This window comes from Populus trichocarpa, chromosome 13 (assembly GCF_000002775.5).
Source record: "Populus trichocarpa isolate Nisqually-1 chromosome 13, P.trichocarpa_v4.1, whole genome shotgun sequence".
Lineage (NCBI taxonomy): Eukaryota > Viridiplantae > Streptophyta > Magnoliopsida > Malpighiales > Salicaceae > Populus > Populus trichocarpa.
The window spans coordinates 731,570-746,809 of NC_037297.2; the positions used below are offsets into that span (position 1 = coordinate 731,570).

At 34.0% G+C, this 15,240-nt stretch overlaps 1 protein-coding gene across 1 annotated transcript; it reads left to right on the forward strand.

Moving 5' to 3' along the window:
* Positions 1-8,617: 8,617 nt before the first annotated feature.
* Positions 8,618-15,240, forward strand: LOC7481709 (kinesin-like protein KIN-14G). Its single transcript, XM_024583147.2, has 19 exons — positions 8,618-9,109; positions 9,798-9,964; positions 10,051-10,194; positions 10,317-10,553; positions 10,644-10,715; positions 10,799-10,867; positions 10,995-11,069; positions 11,224-11,355; positions 11,440-11,521; positions 11,599-11,694; positions 11,791-11,967; positions 12,049-12,155; positions 12,243-12,421; positions 12,515-12,676; positions 12,779-13,032; positions 13,119-13,282; positions 13,522-13,722; positions 14,089-14,621; positions 14,843-15,240. The coding sequence occupies exons 1-19, from the start codon at positions 8,977-8,979 to the stop codon at positions 14,970-14,972; spliced, it is 3,114 nt and encodes a 1,037-aa protein (XP_024438915.1). The 5' UTR covers positions 8,618-8,976; the 3' UTR covers positions 14,973-15,240.

A 15,240-nucleotide genomic window follows, 5' to 3' on the forward strand; every position in this document is an offset into this window, starting at 1 on the left:
ATAAGCGACTCATGCTTCCACGAGTTTTGCTTCAAAATTGAGATTTCGGGCTCGAATCCATATTCCTTGATATTCATGGGGCTTGGCAAGAAAATGAAAGAATGATTTGGAGGTCTAAAGGCCGAATTAACTAACCATTTTGCAGTAGACAGGCTTGCTAATGCTTTGGGCTTTAGTTTAAGATGAGCAAATGAGCTCACAAACTCCATGGCTTGCAGACAGGCAAGAACATGGAATTTGTTAATGTAGTCTGTCACCATGGACATGACTCAAGAACATGGATCGCTGCACATCCCGTTGTTCATCTTCATCAGGTAGCATTTGTAGTTATATTTTGAAAAAATAGGTTTAAGAAAATTATAAATTATAGGTTTTTATAATTAAAGTTGCCAAATAGAATTTTCAGTGAAACTTAAACAAAATTAATCAAACATTTTCAAAATTATGATTAAAGTAAAACACAATTTCAATTATTCATGACCACACTGCTTGCAAACGTACCGTCAAAAATTTACTTCTGAAAGGAATCAAGGAAAACATCCTTGACAATGAAAGGGACCTTGCCCTCGTGAAAATTACGTTACAACAACAATTTCCCACTGTAGTCGTCAAAAGAATTCCGAAGAATCCAATGAAAAGCATTTCAATGTCCATGGAATTGCAGTCATGCCACCAAAATTTGCAAGGTGTCTCTCCAAACATGATTGCCTACCCATTTCATTGCTCTAGATTCAAAATTACTTATTAGAAATAATAAGTGATATATAATTATCGGATGAATCCGAATTCCAGTCATCACTTTATATTTAAAAGCAGTGTTTTAAATCTTAATTAGGCTTTATATATTAATTCAATGGTTAAAAATTTAACTCGGAATAAGATTAAAACTAAACTTGATGAAAGTTGACTCAATTAAACATATTAGATCCAGCGGATTAACTATTGGCTCAGTCACAACTTGGTTTTTTTTTTCTTTTTTTAAAATAAAGTTGTTTTGATTATTTTTTAAAATCTTAAAACAATGCTATTTTAAATTGATTCAAATCAACCAATCTAACTTATTACTCAGGACTTAGACCAGACTGAATTTAATAAGTCTGATGGATTTCACGATTAATTTATACATGATAACTCAACTCATCTAGTATCTTTTTATGCATAACATCCTACACATGCATGTATATTTACATATTCACAAAGTAGTGTGCATGGATATGTTTAGGCTGTGATGACTTTTTATATAGAAGCAATTCATGGGGTTTTTCCTTTTTTTCCCCGTATAAGAATTGAAGAGAGTTCAGTTGTCCAATTCAATTACTTGGAGTGTTTATGGCAACCATATGCGTAATCTCTCAAAGCTTTTTCATCAACTACGTACCACATCAAAGATTATAATAATGATAATGTTTATCACTTCTTACAAAATAGAACCTTTGCCTCCCTAAAGAAAAACATTGTTTAGTTGTCTTCTCCTTTTTTTCCTCCATTGTTAACACTGGATTTAGTGCGAGGATAAAAGGGATGAGCATAGTTATTTGGCAAGTCATTTAGCAGACTAAAGCTTTATTAGACCTCTATCTTTTATGTTTTCTTGGCATCATTAAGTTCAACACATTAATGGACTATTTGTCACGTACATTGCCTACAAAACTTGGCTAATCTATCATCATTTCTGTCTAATCGAAAAAGATTAAGGGATTTTAGGAGTTAAACAATCTGTATCATCAAGTGCTTGGGGGATTCATGAGGTGACTTGAACACATGGGCTGCAATGAAAAAAAGGATAGTGGAGAGTGCAAGCAGAAAAGAATATGTGTGATTGAACATCAGATTTTGAACAAAGTTTCCTATAAACAACGCCCTCTTAATTTACATTGCCTTGTTCATGTTACCTCATTTTTTTTTATCTATTCTTTATGTAGTTGGGGTTTTAGAGAAATATGTTAAAAGAATGTTGGACCAAACAGACAAGAGTGTCTTAGAATTTGAGGATTGTTTAAGTTAATGACAGCTTTTGTTTCAAAAGTGGTAAAGGTCCAGAAACCAATAACTTCTTTGCAAGGCTTTAACCCCTCATCATGCATCAATTGGTCCTACAATGTAAGGTAGCTAAAAGGAATTGGAATGAATTGCTGTCATGATTTCTTGGGAATGAGTTGCATCTCACTCCTGACATGTCCTTCCAACTGGGTTTGGAAATTGGGACCCGAAGGATCCCAAGTACTCAAAAAAGGTGTAGATTGGACCCGCTGCATTGACTTCTTTTCTTGGCCTATAAACCCTAAACTTTAGGCTCATACGCTCATGTTTATTGGTTTTATTAAGCACTAAAAAGATGTTGATTACACAAAAAAGAGTCAAAAGATGGAACTTTTGTTTCTAATTTGATATTAAATTGACTGTGTTAGGTCTTGATAGCAACTAGCAAGTCATTACTTGCTGGAATAAGCAGCCCCCCCTCCCTTCTCGTCATGTCAAGGTTTAAATCATCAACTAACTATACATCAACTTCAAAATAAAGCCTCGAACCTCTTCCAATCAAGTATTATATAATAGAACTAGATTCTGCATTAATAAAACTCAAAGAAGAAGCATATAATCCTTAATCTATGATCACTTCTTTAAGATCATACTTAACAATTTCAGGCGCATGTTTAAAGTTATTAGTGGAACATATGATTTCAATTAGCTTTCAAATACTAAATTTCCACCCTCTAATCTTTTCTTGATAGAAAGCAAAAATGCATGTATCATTTTCATTTCTGGGACCTAGCTTTAGGGCAACCTTATTACATATTACGAGACCAATATTAAACTCCAGTCATGATCATTGATAGTCTTTGAATGTCTAGTTTTTGCACATGAACCTCATCGATCTGTAAGTATGTGTTGTACTGGTATAACAAACAGGTCACATGTTTGAACCCATGTCTTTGGGATAGATCTTAAGATACATCCTTTTCAGTTTCCAAAATCAGTATGTTAATTTCTAAAGTTGCAAGACACCCTTTATTCTTTTTTTCCCCTTGGAATGTTGATCATGCCTAAATTTAAAGGGCACTTGAGTTAAGGACACAGGAACACTGATATTGCCCTACAATGGTGAAGTGATTCCTGATATAGACCAGTCTCCAGCAGCACATGCAGTCTTGTTTAACTGTAAAGTTTTATCGACTTGTTGAAGAAATTGCATCACATCACCACCTAGAGAAAGAAAATTAAAGAAGTTATCGTAGCTCTTTTTTTATTAGATTTTAATATAATTTAATTTTTTAGTTAGAATTATCAATATATTAGTTACTTGCAAATTTTCATATCATGTTAATTTTTTTTTTTGACAATCTTTATCAAAGTATTGAATTGGAAGGAGTTTTATAACCATGCATGATGATGAACCACATGAAATTGAGTACATTTTAATGTAATCATCATTGATGTACCTTGAGAAAGGTTAGGAAAGGAGGAAACGACAAAGGAGGAAGTTTTCAGGCTGCATTTGTTCAAGGAAAAGATTATTATATATATATATATATATATATATATATATATAAAGAATGTGTAGTCCGTCGTAGGACAAGGTACATTGTTTTTGTTTGGGTGTAAGGACAGGCTACATTGCTTTGGTGTGGGTATCTTCATGAAAGTTGACTGCTATATATAAAAGTCATTGGGCTTCAGCAACTATTACAATTTTACTGATATTAGATCATTGCATGTGTGGTTTAGGAATGAGTTACAATTGTATAGATACAATTTTATAATGATCATAATTTAAAGGAGTGTTGTTAAACTCGGATTGAATTGATAATTTAATTCAGTGACCTGGAAAATTTAAAATAAATTTTATATTAAATTGTTTGAAAATTAATTTAGTCAAACTTGATCAATTTTGCGAGTTGTCCATAACCTAGTTAGACTTCATGTGAAATTCAATTTATTTTTTTAATAAATTAAAATAATATTTTTTATTATTAATTAACCAACTCTTAATTCGAGTCTTAGATGTGGTTCTTGACAACATCTTTAATTAAAATACTATGTAATCAAACACCTCAATTATTTATTTAAAATTAAACCCCAGTCTTTTGATAGAAGCATGGCCTATTTAAATTTCTTCCTGTTCAAATTTTCCTCTTTATTTTATTTAAACACATAAATTTTTTTTACTATTTACAAAAGAGAAAAGAATAATTCATGTGAACCTTTTTTAAAATTTTTATTTAATAATAAAAAAAAAAAATGAAGATTTGTTTTAGGTCGGTCTTTTACCTGGCCAAGGGAGCCCACTTGTATGAAGGGTTTAGATTGGGCCGGCATCCGTATGGCGTTAACTAGAGCATGCCGGCATGGTTCATTGGGCCCTCACCTGGACCACGCTCGGGGGGGCCACTATTATTTTAATGGCCCTTAATTACGCATTTCTGAAAATTAATCATCCGAACCTATGAGGTTTGGGTCCGAACCATATGTTTGAATACTTTTTAAATATTGGAGGGAACAAGGGGCCTGAATTGACATTAAAGTCCTTGTTATGATTGATTATTTACCGCTTTACTTACACAAACAAACGATATTATGGTTGGCAGATTAGTCAATGACAAATCCGAAATATAATCCATTGAACAGATTATGGGTTTTTTTATTTTTTTGTTTTGAAATCCAAATAATGTAGTGAATAAAAAATTCAAATAAGAGTGAATAATATTTGCAAAGGAAAAAAAAACATAAATTGTCCTAAACTTTTTTTTTATTATTATTAAGCCTGAATTATTTATATAATTCATGATTTTAGTATTAATTAATGAACTATCTCCATTTAAATTTATAAGGATTCGTTGGATCCCTCTATTAGCCATTTATTTTTTCTGTAAAATCAAATCAAACACACACTTTTTATTTTTTATAATTTTTAAACTCGAATTGAAGCAAGATCTAGATCACAATTCAATGATTAATTTATGTTTTTTTTTTCAAAAATCAAACAGGATGATTTTATTTTTAAAAATAAATTCTTAAAAAATCAAGTTATTAGTAAATTTAGATTTTTTACCGGATTATACTGAGTTATATCTTTTTTTATTGTTTTTTTTCTTCTAAAACTGGACTTGAGTAAAGTCTCTGGTTAAATAGATTCGGGATTCAACTACCAAATCCTTCTGAATTTCATAACAACGCTCATGGCTATAACATTGATAAATACTAATAATAATAATAATAAAAAAAACCACATAAATTACAATCGTTATTCCAATTGAAAAAGAATTCCCGACAAGGATGAGCGAGCGCCCTGGTTAGAAGCCAATATTTTTGTTAAAGTGATATTCTTTTCTTCATGAAAAGAAGGAAAGGAGGAAAAGAATAATGGATTTCTTTGTTAGACTAGATCGAAGCTAGCTCCTCGTATAACCCTTGCATGAACTGGTAGAAAAACATTAATTAATAGAGATTAATGTGCCCAAATCATGAAACGATGCTCACATATCATGTGCTTTCCACTCACTGTGTCTGTGAATTGTTATCTGGCTCGCCATCATCTTTCAGAGACACCTGCAATGGCACCCAGACAATGTCATGATTTTTTCCTGGTTTTTTCTCTTGACGGCTGATTTTGATATGGTCATTCATTTTCTATGCACAGGTCCTACAGGAGAAACTGCCCATTTCTCCTTTGAAAATCTGTGTCTGTCCTACTGATTTCCTTTAGTGAATAAAGAAGCTCAGATGAGTTGCTTATGGCCTTAAAGTTTCACTCTACTTTCTGGTTGGTGTCATGAAGAAATTAAACCTTCACGTATGTATATATTGGACTAGCTAGGTGGGTAACTATAAATTATTGATCTTTTAACAACTATATGTTGATGACTGAAAATGACCATTTGCCTAAAACAACAAGGATTGTTTATGATCTCACTAACCTCGTTTCATTCTTTTGATATAGAGAATTTCTGTATATGTTCTAGCAAACTTTGATTACTAGGGTCATTCATATACATGGTGTCGCAATTTATTTAGGTAATGGTACTTTTTCTTAGCTTTAAAATGTGGAGCTGTTTTTCTTGGTATTGGTTTTTACGCGTTAAAACCAAAGTTATTAAACCCGGTTTAAGGCTCGGGTTATGGTTTGGATGAGTTAACTCATATTAATTCAAAATAAAATCATTTTGATTTTTTTTTTAAAATCAAATCGAGTTTTGATCAGACAATCAGGTTATGGGCTAACCTGTTGGGTCCATAGAGTCTGATATGGGTGAGTATAAAAACCGAGTAACTAAAAAAACTAAGAAAACAAAAAAAACAATTAACCCAAGAAACATAATCGGGGAAATAAGCTGAAAAAACTGATTTTAAAAACTTAATTTTTTTTTTTTAGTTTAGTTCAATTTCGATTTGAGAAGACTGAAATCAACTAAATCAAACTGAACTAATTTGGTTTGAACCCAAAAAACATCTTATGCCCATAACAAAGAACTTTTTTCTATTGGAAAACACCTTAGATCTATAGTAAAATAAAACCAAAATAAGTTAAGAAAAATTCAAGCCCATTATAAAAAGGTCTAAAAAACTCAATTAAATGGACATAGATTTAACTGGTTTTTAAAGAAAAAAGCTAAATTAAACTGGCTGGTTTGAATTGATTGATCAGTTCAATTCAATTTTTAATTTTTAAAAAATACAAATTTTAATTTGATTAGTTTTTTTAGATATAAAATACTCACCTTTAGAGTTTGATTAGGTCAATTTTTGCATGATTTATTTTAAAACACAACCATATAACCCATACCAATGAGTTATTAGATTGATCTCTCAAGCTAAACCAATTTTAATAAAAATGATAGAAACTAAGTTTCCTTTAACACAAACTAGTACATTCAAACTAACGCATTAAAAAAAAAAAACTTATTTTTCATGGATTTTCTTTAATTGGAGGCTAAAAGTCACGCATTGTACACAAAGATTTATTATATTTCTTGGTGCTATAAACTCGGAGAATATTTAAATGTCTGCTAGTTAATGCGTTGCTAAATAGCGTAAGGTTCAAAGAATAAGCGAAGCAATAACATTTTCAAGTAACATTCTCTGCAGATAAAGTTTCATTTGCTGACAAGTACAATGTTGGTATGTCAAGAAGTAAGAGGTAATGTTTTTTTTTAATTAACGCGGATATCCAGGTTAGTTTGTGTGTACCTCGACTAATTTTATGGGTCCTGAAATTAATAACCATGTAAACTTCCAATAACCCTGCAATTTGTGGGACTCAAACTGATGATTTTCAGGAAGCAAATTCAGAATTTAATCAGTTAAATTATACCCCTTAAAATTATAAGAGGTGTTGTTTAATCTTACCATGAATTTATAACTTTTATTTAATGATATGATTAAGCTCTCTAATCATGATCACATGTCGATCTAGCCTTTATACACAAGCAAAAGACAGTCCATTTCAGTGAACGATAATCATAGAAGAGTTGTTATTCTGTTATTTTTTGGTGGCATTTTCAATGTAAATATAAAGGAACATAAAAGGGATGGAGCTTCTTGTCTTGGCACTTGGCAAGGCTAATGAAGTTCCTGCCATTAATTATGTAAGGTGGGAAGTGAAAGCAACATTGTATGTTTTTCCATCAAATTTAAGGAGGTTAGATTAGACTCTCTTTGCTCTACATGGCCAGTTGATTGATTCCTTTGATCTACTTTTATTTCAGGTGAGGCAGAAATTATGTTTCCTGTGGAAAACAAAATCATATATATATATATATATAGTAAAGGGATTTCTCGATAAACAATTAAATAATATTTGATTATTATTTTGATAAAAAAAACGGAGAATTTAGAGATAAAAAAGACATCATACCATGTATTATAATTATACATATATCTTGTCATTTAATCTGAAAAAGCTGGTTTGTCACATACGAGATTTTGTGGAACTAAATCGTCATTCCAAAGACAATTAAGAGCCAAAACTTCAATGCTTTTTTTTTTTTTTTTTTTAAATGAAATCAAGAATCTGAACTGATTAGCTTTAGCTATGCCCTAGATTTTGTGTTCATTGAATAAAGAAAAGCCAGGTTCAGGTATTAAAAACAAAGGATATAATTATTATCATAACTTTTTTTGGAAAAATTATAGATGAGTAATTAAAAGTCTATTTTCCTTAATTTATTAGCATAGAAAATATTCAAATTCTATAAATAATCACTCCAAGAAATCTATTTCAATAAAATATATGAAAAAAAATACACGAACCGGATTTTTTTTATCATAAATAAATTGTTTTAAACGAGAATTTTTTTTTTATAAAATATAATCAGGAAAAAAGTATTTCTTTAATATATATAAAACTATAGGCATGAAAAAGTAAAAAAAACTCTTTGATTTTTCTCAAGTTCACTGAAGAAGAAAAAATTTATATTCTGAATAGGTAAATGTTTTCCTTTTGTTTTAAAAATACAAAAAAAGTGAGCAATAAATAGTATTTTGAAAAATATATGAAGGTAAAAATTAGCCCTTCACTTTCTCTATACCCTACAAAAATTATAAACCAGCCCAAACCGGGAGGCTCGGAACCAGGTTCGGGCAGCCCTTTTCTCTTCAATATTAGACTCAGCAACAACACAAACAGAAAGAGAAAGAGAAAGAAAAGAAACCAATACCACAGAGAAAGTTAAGAGAGAAATTTTTCCCGGGAAAATTCTCTCTCTTTCCCTCCTTATAATTCAAGAAAACCTTCTTTGTAGATCTAGAGAAACACCACATTTCTTGTTTCTCTCAAAGAATACTACAAGAACAACAGCTATATATACATACACATTGCATTGTATACATAGAAAAATACAAACCTTTTACTTTTATTGGTGTTTTTTGAGGTTAAATGGGAAAATTTTGAATTGTTTTTTTTTTACGTAAGATCTTTAGAATTGGAAAGATTGGATTTTGTTGTTGTGGGGTGGTGGTATTTTTAAAGAAAAGAAAAGAATGGCAACAGAGCAGCAACAACAAGTTTGGCCTTTCTCTGCTGCTTCTGTTGTAGAGGATATGCTTCAAGAAAATATTGGAACTCGACCAAGAGGTGTTGATTTGGTGGCTTCAAGAAAAGCTGAAGAAGCTTGTATGATATATATATCAATCTTTTCCTTGATCATTTATTTCTTTGCTGAACATTTTGATTGAATTTGATAAAGCCTTTTTGTTTGTGTTCTTTGATGGTTGGATGCTTGAGAAACTTACGGTCTGTGTTTTGAATTCATTTTCCTGGAATCTTGCTGATCTATGAGGACTTTATGTTTAGGCTGTTGAATTTTATGGATTAGGTGGTTGATTCGTAGAAGTTGGATTGATGCACATCACGGAATTGAAATTTGTAGAATTTAAGGATTTGTCATGGATTATGTGATGCTATATTGATATTGATAGTGTTTCTTGGCTAGATTCGTGAATTTTGGCTGCCTGAGAAATTTTTGTAGTAATATTGAGAAAACTCTTCCTTTGAGCCCTGGTGATAATTTGAGCTTATGTGTTTCATCTCTTATTGATGGTCATTGAAGCAGTATCTACATGAAACTTTTTTCAAGTTAGAGATTTCTTGTAATTACTTCTTTCATGGTGCTTGTTCCTTGTATTTTTACTCACTGAGGACTTCCCATCATGTGTGGTTAGATGGAATTGTTGTAGCGAAATTGGAATCAGAATAGGAGGCCTTTAAATATACAAATTTGGTTCGATACATATTTTTCTGTAAAAGAAGAAAAGGAAAAAAAGAGAAGTTGGTGATTTTACATTTTTGTATTGGTTTGCAGCCTTGAGAAGGTATGAAGCAGCTGGGTGGCTTCGAAAAACAGTGGGGGTTGTCGGGGGTAAAGATTTGCCAGCTGAGCCCTCTGAAGAAGAATTCAGGCTTGGATTGCGAAGTGGGATAATCTTATGTAACGTCCTTAACAAGGTTCAACCTGGAGCAGTTCCAAAGGTCTCATTCAACCTGGTTTTTATTTCATTATGTTTCGAGGATAGTTATCCTTATTAGTCGGTTTTGGTGATCTGTATTGTGCGTAGGTAGTGGAAGGTCCTGGTGATTCTGTTGAAGTTCCTGATGGGGCAGCTTTATCAGCATTTCAGTACTTCGAAAATGTGAGAAACTTCCTGGTAGCTATTGAGGAAATGGGAATTCCAACCTTTGAAGCCTCTGATTTGGAACAGGTGAGAGTATAAGTTCAGGTAGAAACAGAACAGAAAATCCAGAAAATGCCATGCTAATCTTCTATTGCATTGTGAGAGTTGTCTTCCTGCAGTGATAATTCTTTTGTATCATTAACTTCCAGGGAGGAAAATCTGCAAGGGTTGTGAACTGTATTTTAGCACTTAAATCATATAGTGATTGGAAACAGAGTGGTGGGATTGGGACATGGAAATATGGAGGAAATTTGAAACCCTCAACCTCTGGGGGTGGGAAACCCTTCATGCGAAAAAATTCCGAGCCTTTCAAGAATTCCTTTTCTCGGGCATGCAGTGGTGATCCGTCTTCATTTGATGAACAATTCAATGACCTCAGTGAAGCTGTAAGTGAACTTTTCAATTTTTATTTTTTTCAATTTTTTTTACGAATTTAGAAAGGCAAGTAGTAATCATAAGTCCATTTGTATGTGCAGGGTGCCTCTCGTTCCTTGAATATGCTTGTCCGTGCAGCTCTTTCAAACAGGAAGCAAGAAGAAATACCTAATGTAAGTGTTATAATGCTTGTTATCCTCTAAAGTAGATGCAAAAGAAACTTGTCAGAAAATCATAGCACTTTGATTGGAAACAGATAGTAGAGTCTATGCTAAACAAAGTCATGGAGGAGTTTGAGCGTCGGTTGGTGAGCCAGAATGAGCAGGTGAGCTGTTATGTTCGTTAAAATGATATCACCCCTCCTCTCCCCATATTTGTGCGCACTGAAAAGTTAGCTCTTCATATTATTGCTAAGAAATCTAAGTGGCTAATCATTAATGCGAATCTGACAGATGAAAATAACAGCAAAAGATATGGAAGTAGCTAGCCCTGACATGCCTCTTTCAAGAACTTCAAGTGATACAAGGGTATGCGCTTGGCTTGCACTATGAATGTTTCACTCATGCAATGCAGTTGCATAACTTGGAATGTAATTTAGAATGGCGCTGTTTACATTTATCAAGGCTCTGAATTTTTTAAACCAATTGGGTGACATTTTCTTTTGCTAATGCTATGGTTAAGATGGAAGAAGAAACTTCCACACAAATCAATACACGGGAATGCTGCCATCATAAGGGCACTCCTCATGAGGAATCAGAAGACCAGCTTTTGAAACAGCAAGCGATGGTTGAACGACAACAACAAGACATTAAGGTAATGTCTCAGTATTTACCCAAGGGTGAAGTCTTTTTACCTCTCCACAAGATGTTAAATAGTGATAAATGATGGTGCCTGCAGGAACTGAAACTTACTCTTTATGCTACGAAAGAAGGAATGCACCTTTTGCAAATGAAACATGTGGAGGAGTTCAACAATTTAGGTAAAATAAGATTCTGTACACTCATTCCAGATTATTAGAAGAGAGTAATCTATATCACCACTAGTTTCTTGAAACAGGTAAGCACTTGCATGGCCTAGCTCATGCAGCTTCAGGCTACCAGAGAGTCCTCGAGGAGAATCGCAAGTTATACAATCAAGTGCAGGACCTGAAAGGTATACCAGTTATTTAAATTCTGATTCCATGGCTTTATTGCACTCATATACTAAGTTTCTTCGCTAAATTTAATGGTAATGAATATATTTCATTAGGAAATATTAGAGTATATTGCCGAGTAAGACCCTTTTTGACTGGGCAAGCAAGTCGTTTTAGTACGGTGGATCACATAGATGAAGGGAACATTACAATTAGCACCCCTTCAAAATATGGCAAAGAGGGACGCAAATCATTCAACTTCAACAAGGTTTTTGGTCCTTTGGCAACTCAAGGTTAGTGAGGTCTCATTCGGGTTCTTTTTCATTCCTATCAGTTTTCCTATTTAAATTTTTTAACTCCTGGCTTTCCTGCAGAGGAGGTATTTGCAGACACCCAGCCTCTGATTCGTTCTGTTCTTGATGGTTACAACGTGTGTATATTTGCATATGGTCAAACTGGATCCGGAAAGACATTTACTATGGTGAGAGGATTCATGTACCATTATTAAAACATGGATTTTGGTTAACCCTTTGGCTACTCATTTAACTTTATTCGTTTCATTTTTCAGACCGGTCCCAAGGAGCTCACAGAGGAAAGTCTAGGTGTAAACTACAGGGCTTTGAGCGATCTATTTCTCCTTTCAGATCAAAGAAAGGAAGTTATTTGCTATGATATCTCTGTCCAAATGCTTGAGATTTACAACGAGCAAGTGAGGGATCTCCTTGTAACTGAGGGTGTTAACAGAAGATATCCTTCATGACACTATTTTCTTTCATTAAAATAATGTCTTTTTCTTCAATCCAGCTTACTTTTCTACTTGGATTCTTAACTCCTGTATACATTAGAAATTCGAAACAGTTCTCAGAATGGAATTAATGTACCAGATGCAAGTCTTGTAACTGTATCATCACCGTCTGATGTCTTAAATTTGATGAACATTGGGCACAGGAATCGTGCAGTTAGCGCTACAGCAATGAATGATCGCAGCAGTCGATCCCATAGGTGTGCTTAATGAATGTTCCATGTTGCAAGTGTGATTTTTGGAAAACCATTTCAATAATAGTGCTTAACTAAACGAAACTCATAACTGGCCCATATTTGCAGCTGCCTGACAGTTCATGTTCAAGGGAGAGAGTTGGCATCTGGAACAGTAATCCGTGGTTCAATGCATCTAGTTGACCTGGCAGGAAGTGAACGGATTGACAAATCCGAGGTGACGGGAGATCGATTAAAGGAAGCACAGCATATCAATAAATCTCTTTCTGCTTTAGGAGATGTGATTGCCTCTCTTGCTCAAAAAAACTCACACGTTCCCTACCGGAACAGCAAACTCACGCAACTACTACAAGATTCACTTGGTAAGATTAACCAAGGACATTCTATTTCCCTTCTTTCTATAATCTAATCCCATCCCAACTATTTTTCTGTTCTCAATAATCACCAGGTGGGCAGGCTAAGACGCTCATGTTTGTTCACATAAGTCCTGAGACTGATGCTCTTGGAGAAACAATTAGTACACTTAAATTTGCGGAAAGGGTTGCCACTGTTGAGCTTGGTGCTGCTCGAGTTAATAAAGATAGTTCAGAGGCGAAGGAGCTGAAAGAGCAGGTTCTACTCTATGCTCCTCATCTTTCTTTTTTTGGTTTTTTGGATGAAGTTTAGAATTGGCCTCAATTTATGTCTTCATACATTACATAAGAAAATGACATGTTTGCCTATTATCAGAATTTCTTTCATAGGGTATGTCTTGGAGTACCTATTCTTGTTATTATTGACTTACTTATTATCTCTCATATACTTTTTCCGCAAGAAATACCGCGAGTCACTTTTACTTTGTCTGGTTTCAGATTGCTAATCTCAAAGCAGCCTTAGCATCGAAGGAAGTAGAGTCAGAGCACTCACATCATTCTCGATCCAGCACCCCGGAAAGACTTAAAATGAAGTCTGGTTTGCCTTCTCCTTCTCACAGTTGGCATAGTGCAGGTAGCATAACAAGTGCAGGTAGCATAACAAGCGGTCATAGGCAGATGGAGGATGGTAATTCAGAGGTAAAAGTTAACATAACCAGTGACTGAAATTGATTATTTGAACACTGCTTTTGGTTATAAACACATTTGTTTATTGAGTAATATTGCCTGAGCATTGAGGTTGTGCTCCTGATTTATGTTTAATTCCCAAGGTTACGCATCTGTTAATGTTGGGATTCCCATCTAATAATTTGGATAATGCTTATTTTACTACTTAAACTAAGACATGTCATTTTATCATGAGACAATCATCTCAAACATCATGTTAAAATGATTGTACTGTGTGTTTGTAGTATGCATATGTTTTCCCGGTGTAGCCGTCCATCAAAGAATAAAGTTGATATTCATATATAACCATAATTTACATACTGATTTAATGATCTGCAGGTTAGGAACAACTATTCGTCTGTTGCAAGAAGGCGAAGAAGCTTGGATCCCCAAGATTTGATAATGTATTCACCTCCATGGCTACCTGCTTCCAGTCCTTCGATGAGTGGAAAGGAGGATGATAGAGAATCAGTGTCTGGTGACTGGGTTGACAAGGTCATGGTGAACAGGCTTGACAGTGCAAATAGAGATGAAAATCCTGCAGGACAATGGGAAGTAGACAGCAGACAGTCGCCTGAGATGTTTTATCAGAGTTATGCTCGAGACCCTTCGAAGATTTACCCAGAACAACCCTACAAATCTTCACCAAATACAAGGGACAGCCAAGAGTATGATGCTCAGAGGGGTAGGTTTGAAATGGCATCCACCGATGAGTCTGACGAACTCGAGGCTGCAACAAGTGATTCTTCTGAGCCAGACTTGCTATGGCAATCTAATATCCCTAGAATGAGCAGCCTTCCCAATCCCAATGTTTTGGGATCTAAAACGAAGAAGACTACTAATCCTAGGGGATTCAAGAGCACAGAAACAAGGTAATAAGCTGTCTGATTACTGATCACTTTTCTCTGAGCAGCATTTCTGGTCATTTAAACTTATAGATGCACGCATTACTTACAACATGTAAAGCTTCTAGAACTAGAGATACCACTGCCATTTATTTTTTTTCCAGACTAGAACTTTCTCTTAGGATTCCCGCTTTAAATTTTTTTCATCAGAATATTTACTACATTTTTTTTTCTGGTTTTGTTACCAGGAGTTTAATTCCATCACTAATTCCTTCACCATCAAGGAAACTACCAAATGGGGCGAGTCCAGGCCTAAACAAACCCGGAAGGCAGCTAGTTTCCGTCGACGGAAAGAGGAAAACTGGACATGCAAAGTGATATCAAAGGAAGTGGCTTGGTGATTTTTCTTTTCTTTTTTTTCCATTTTTTGTGTAACTATCATATAGTTGTAGAGAAAGGGAGATAGAGTGAAGAGAAAAGAGTTGAGTGGCAATGATTTCTGTTGCCTGCGTTTCTGTGGTGGTGATCGTGAGATTTACGTGGTCCCGTCGTCCCAAATTTCAATTTGTTTATATGAGTGTTCATCTTGTGAATTCTTTGACATCTTCTGTTATTAAATGTTATCCTTTTTGGATCATAAACAAAA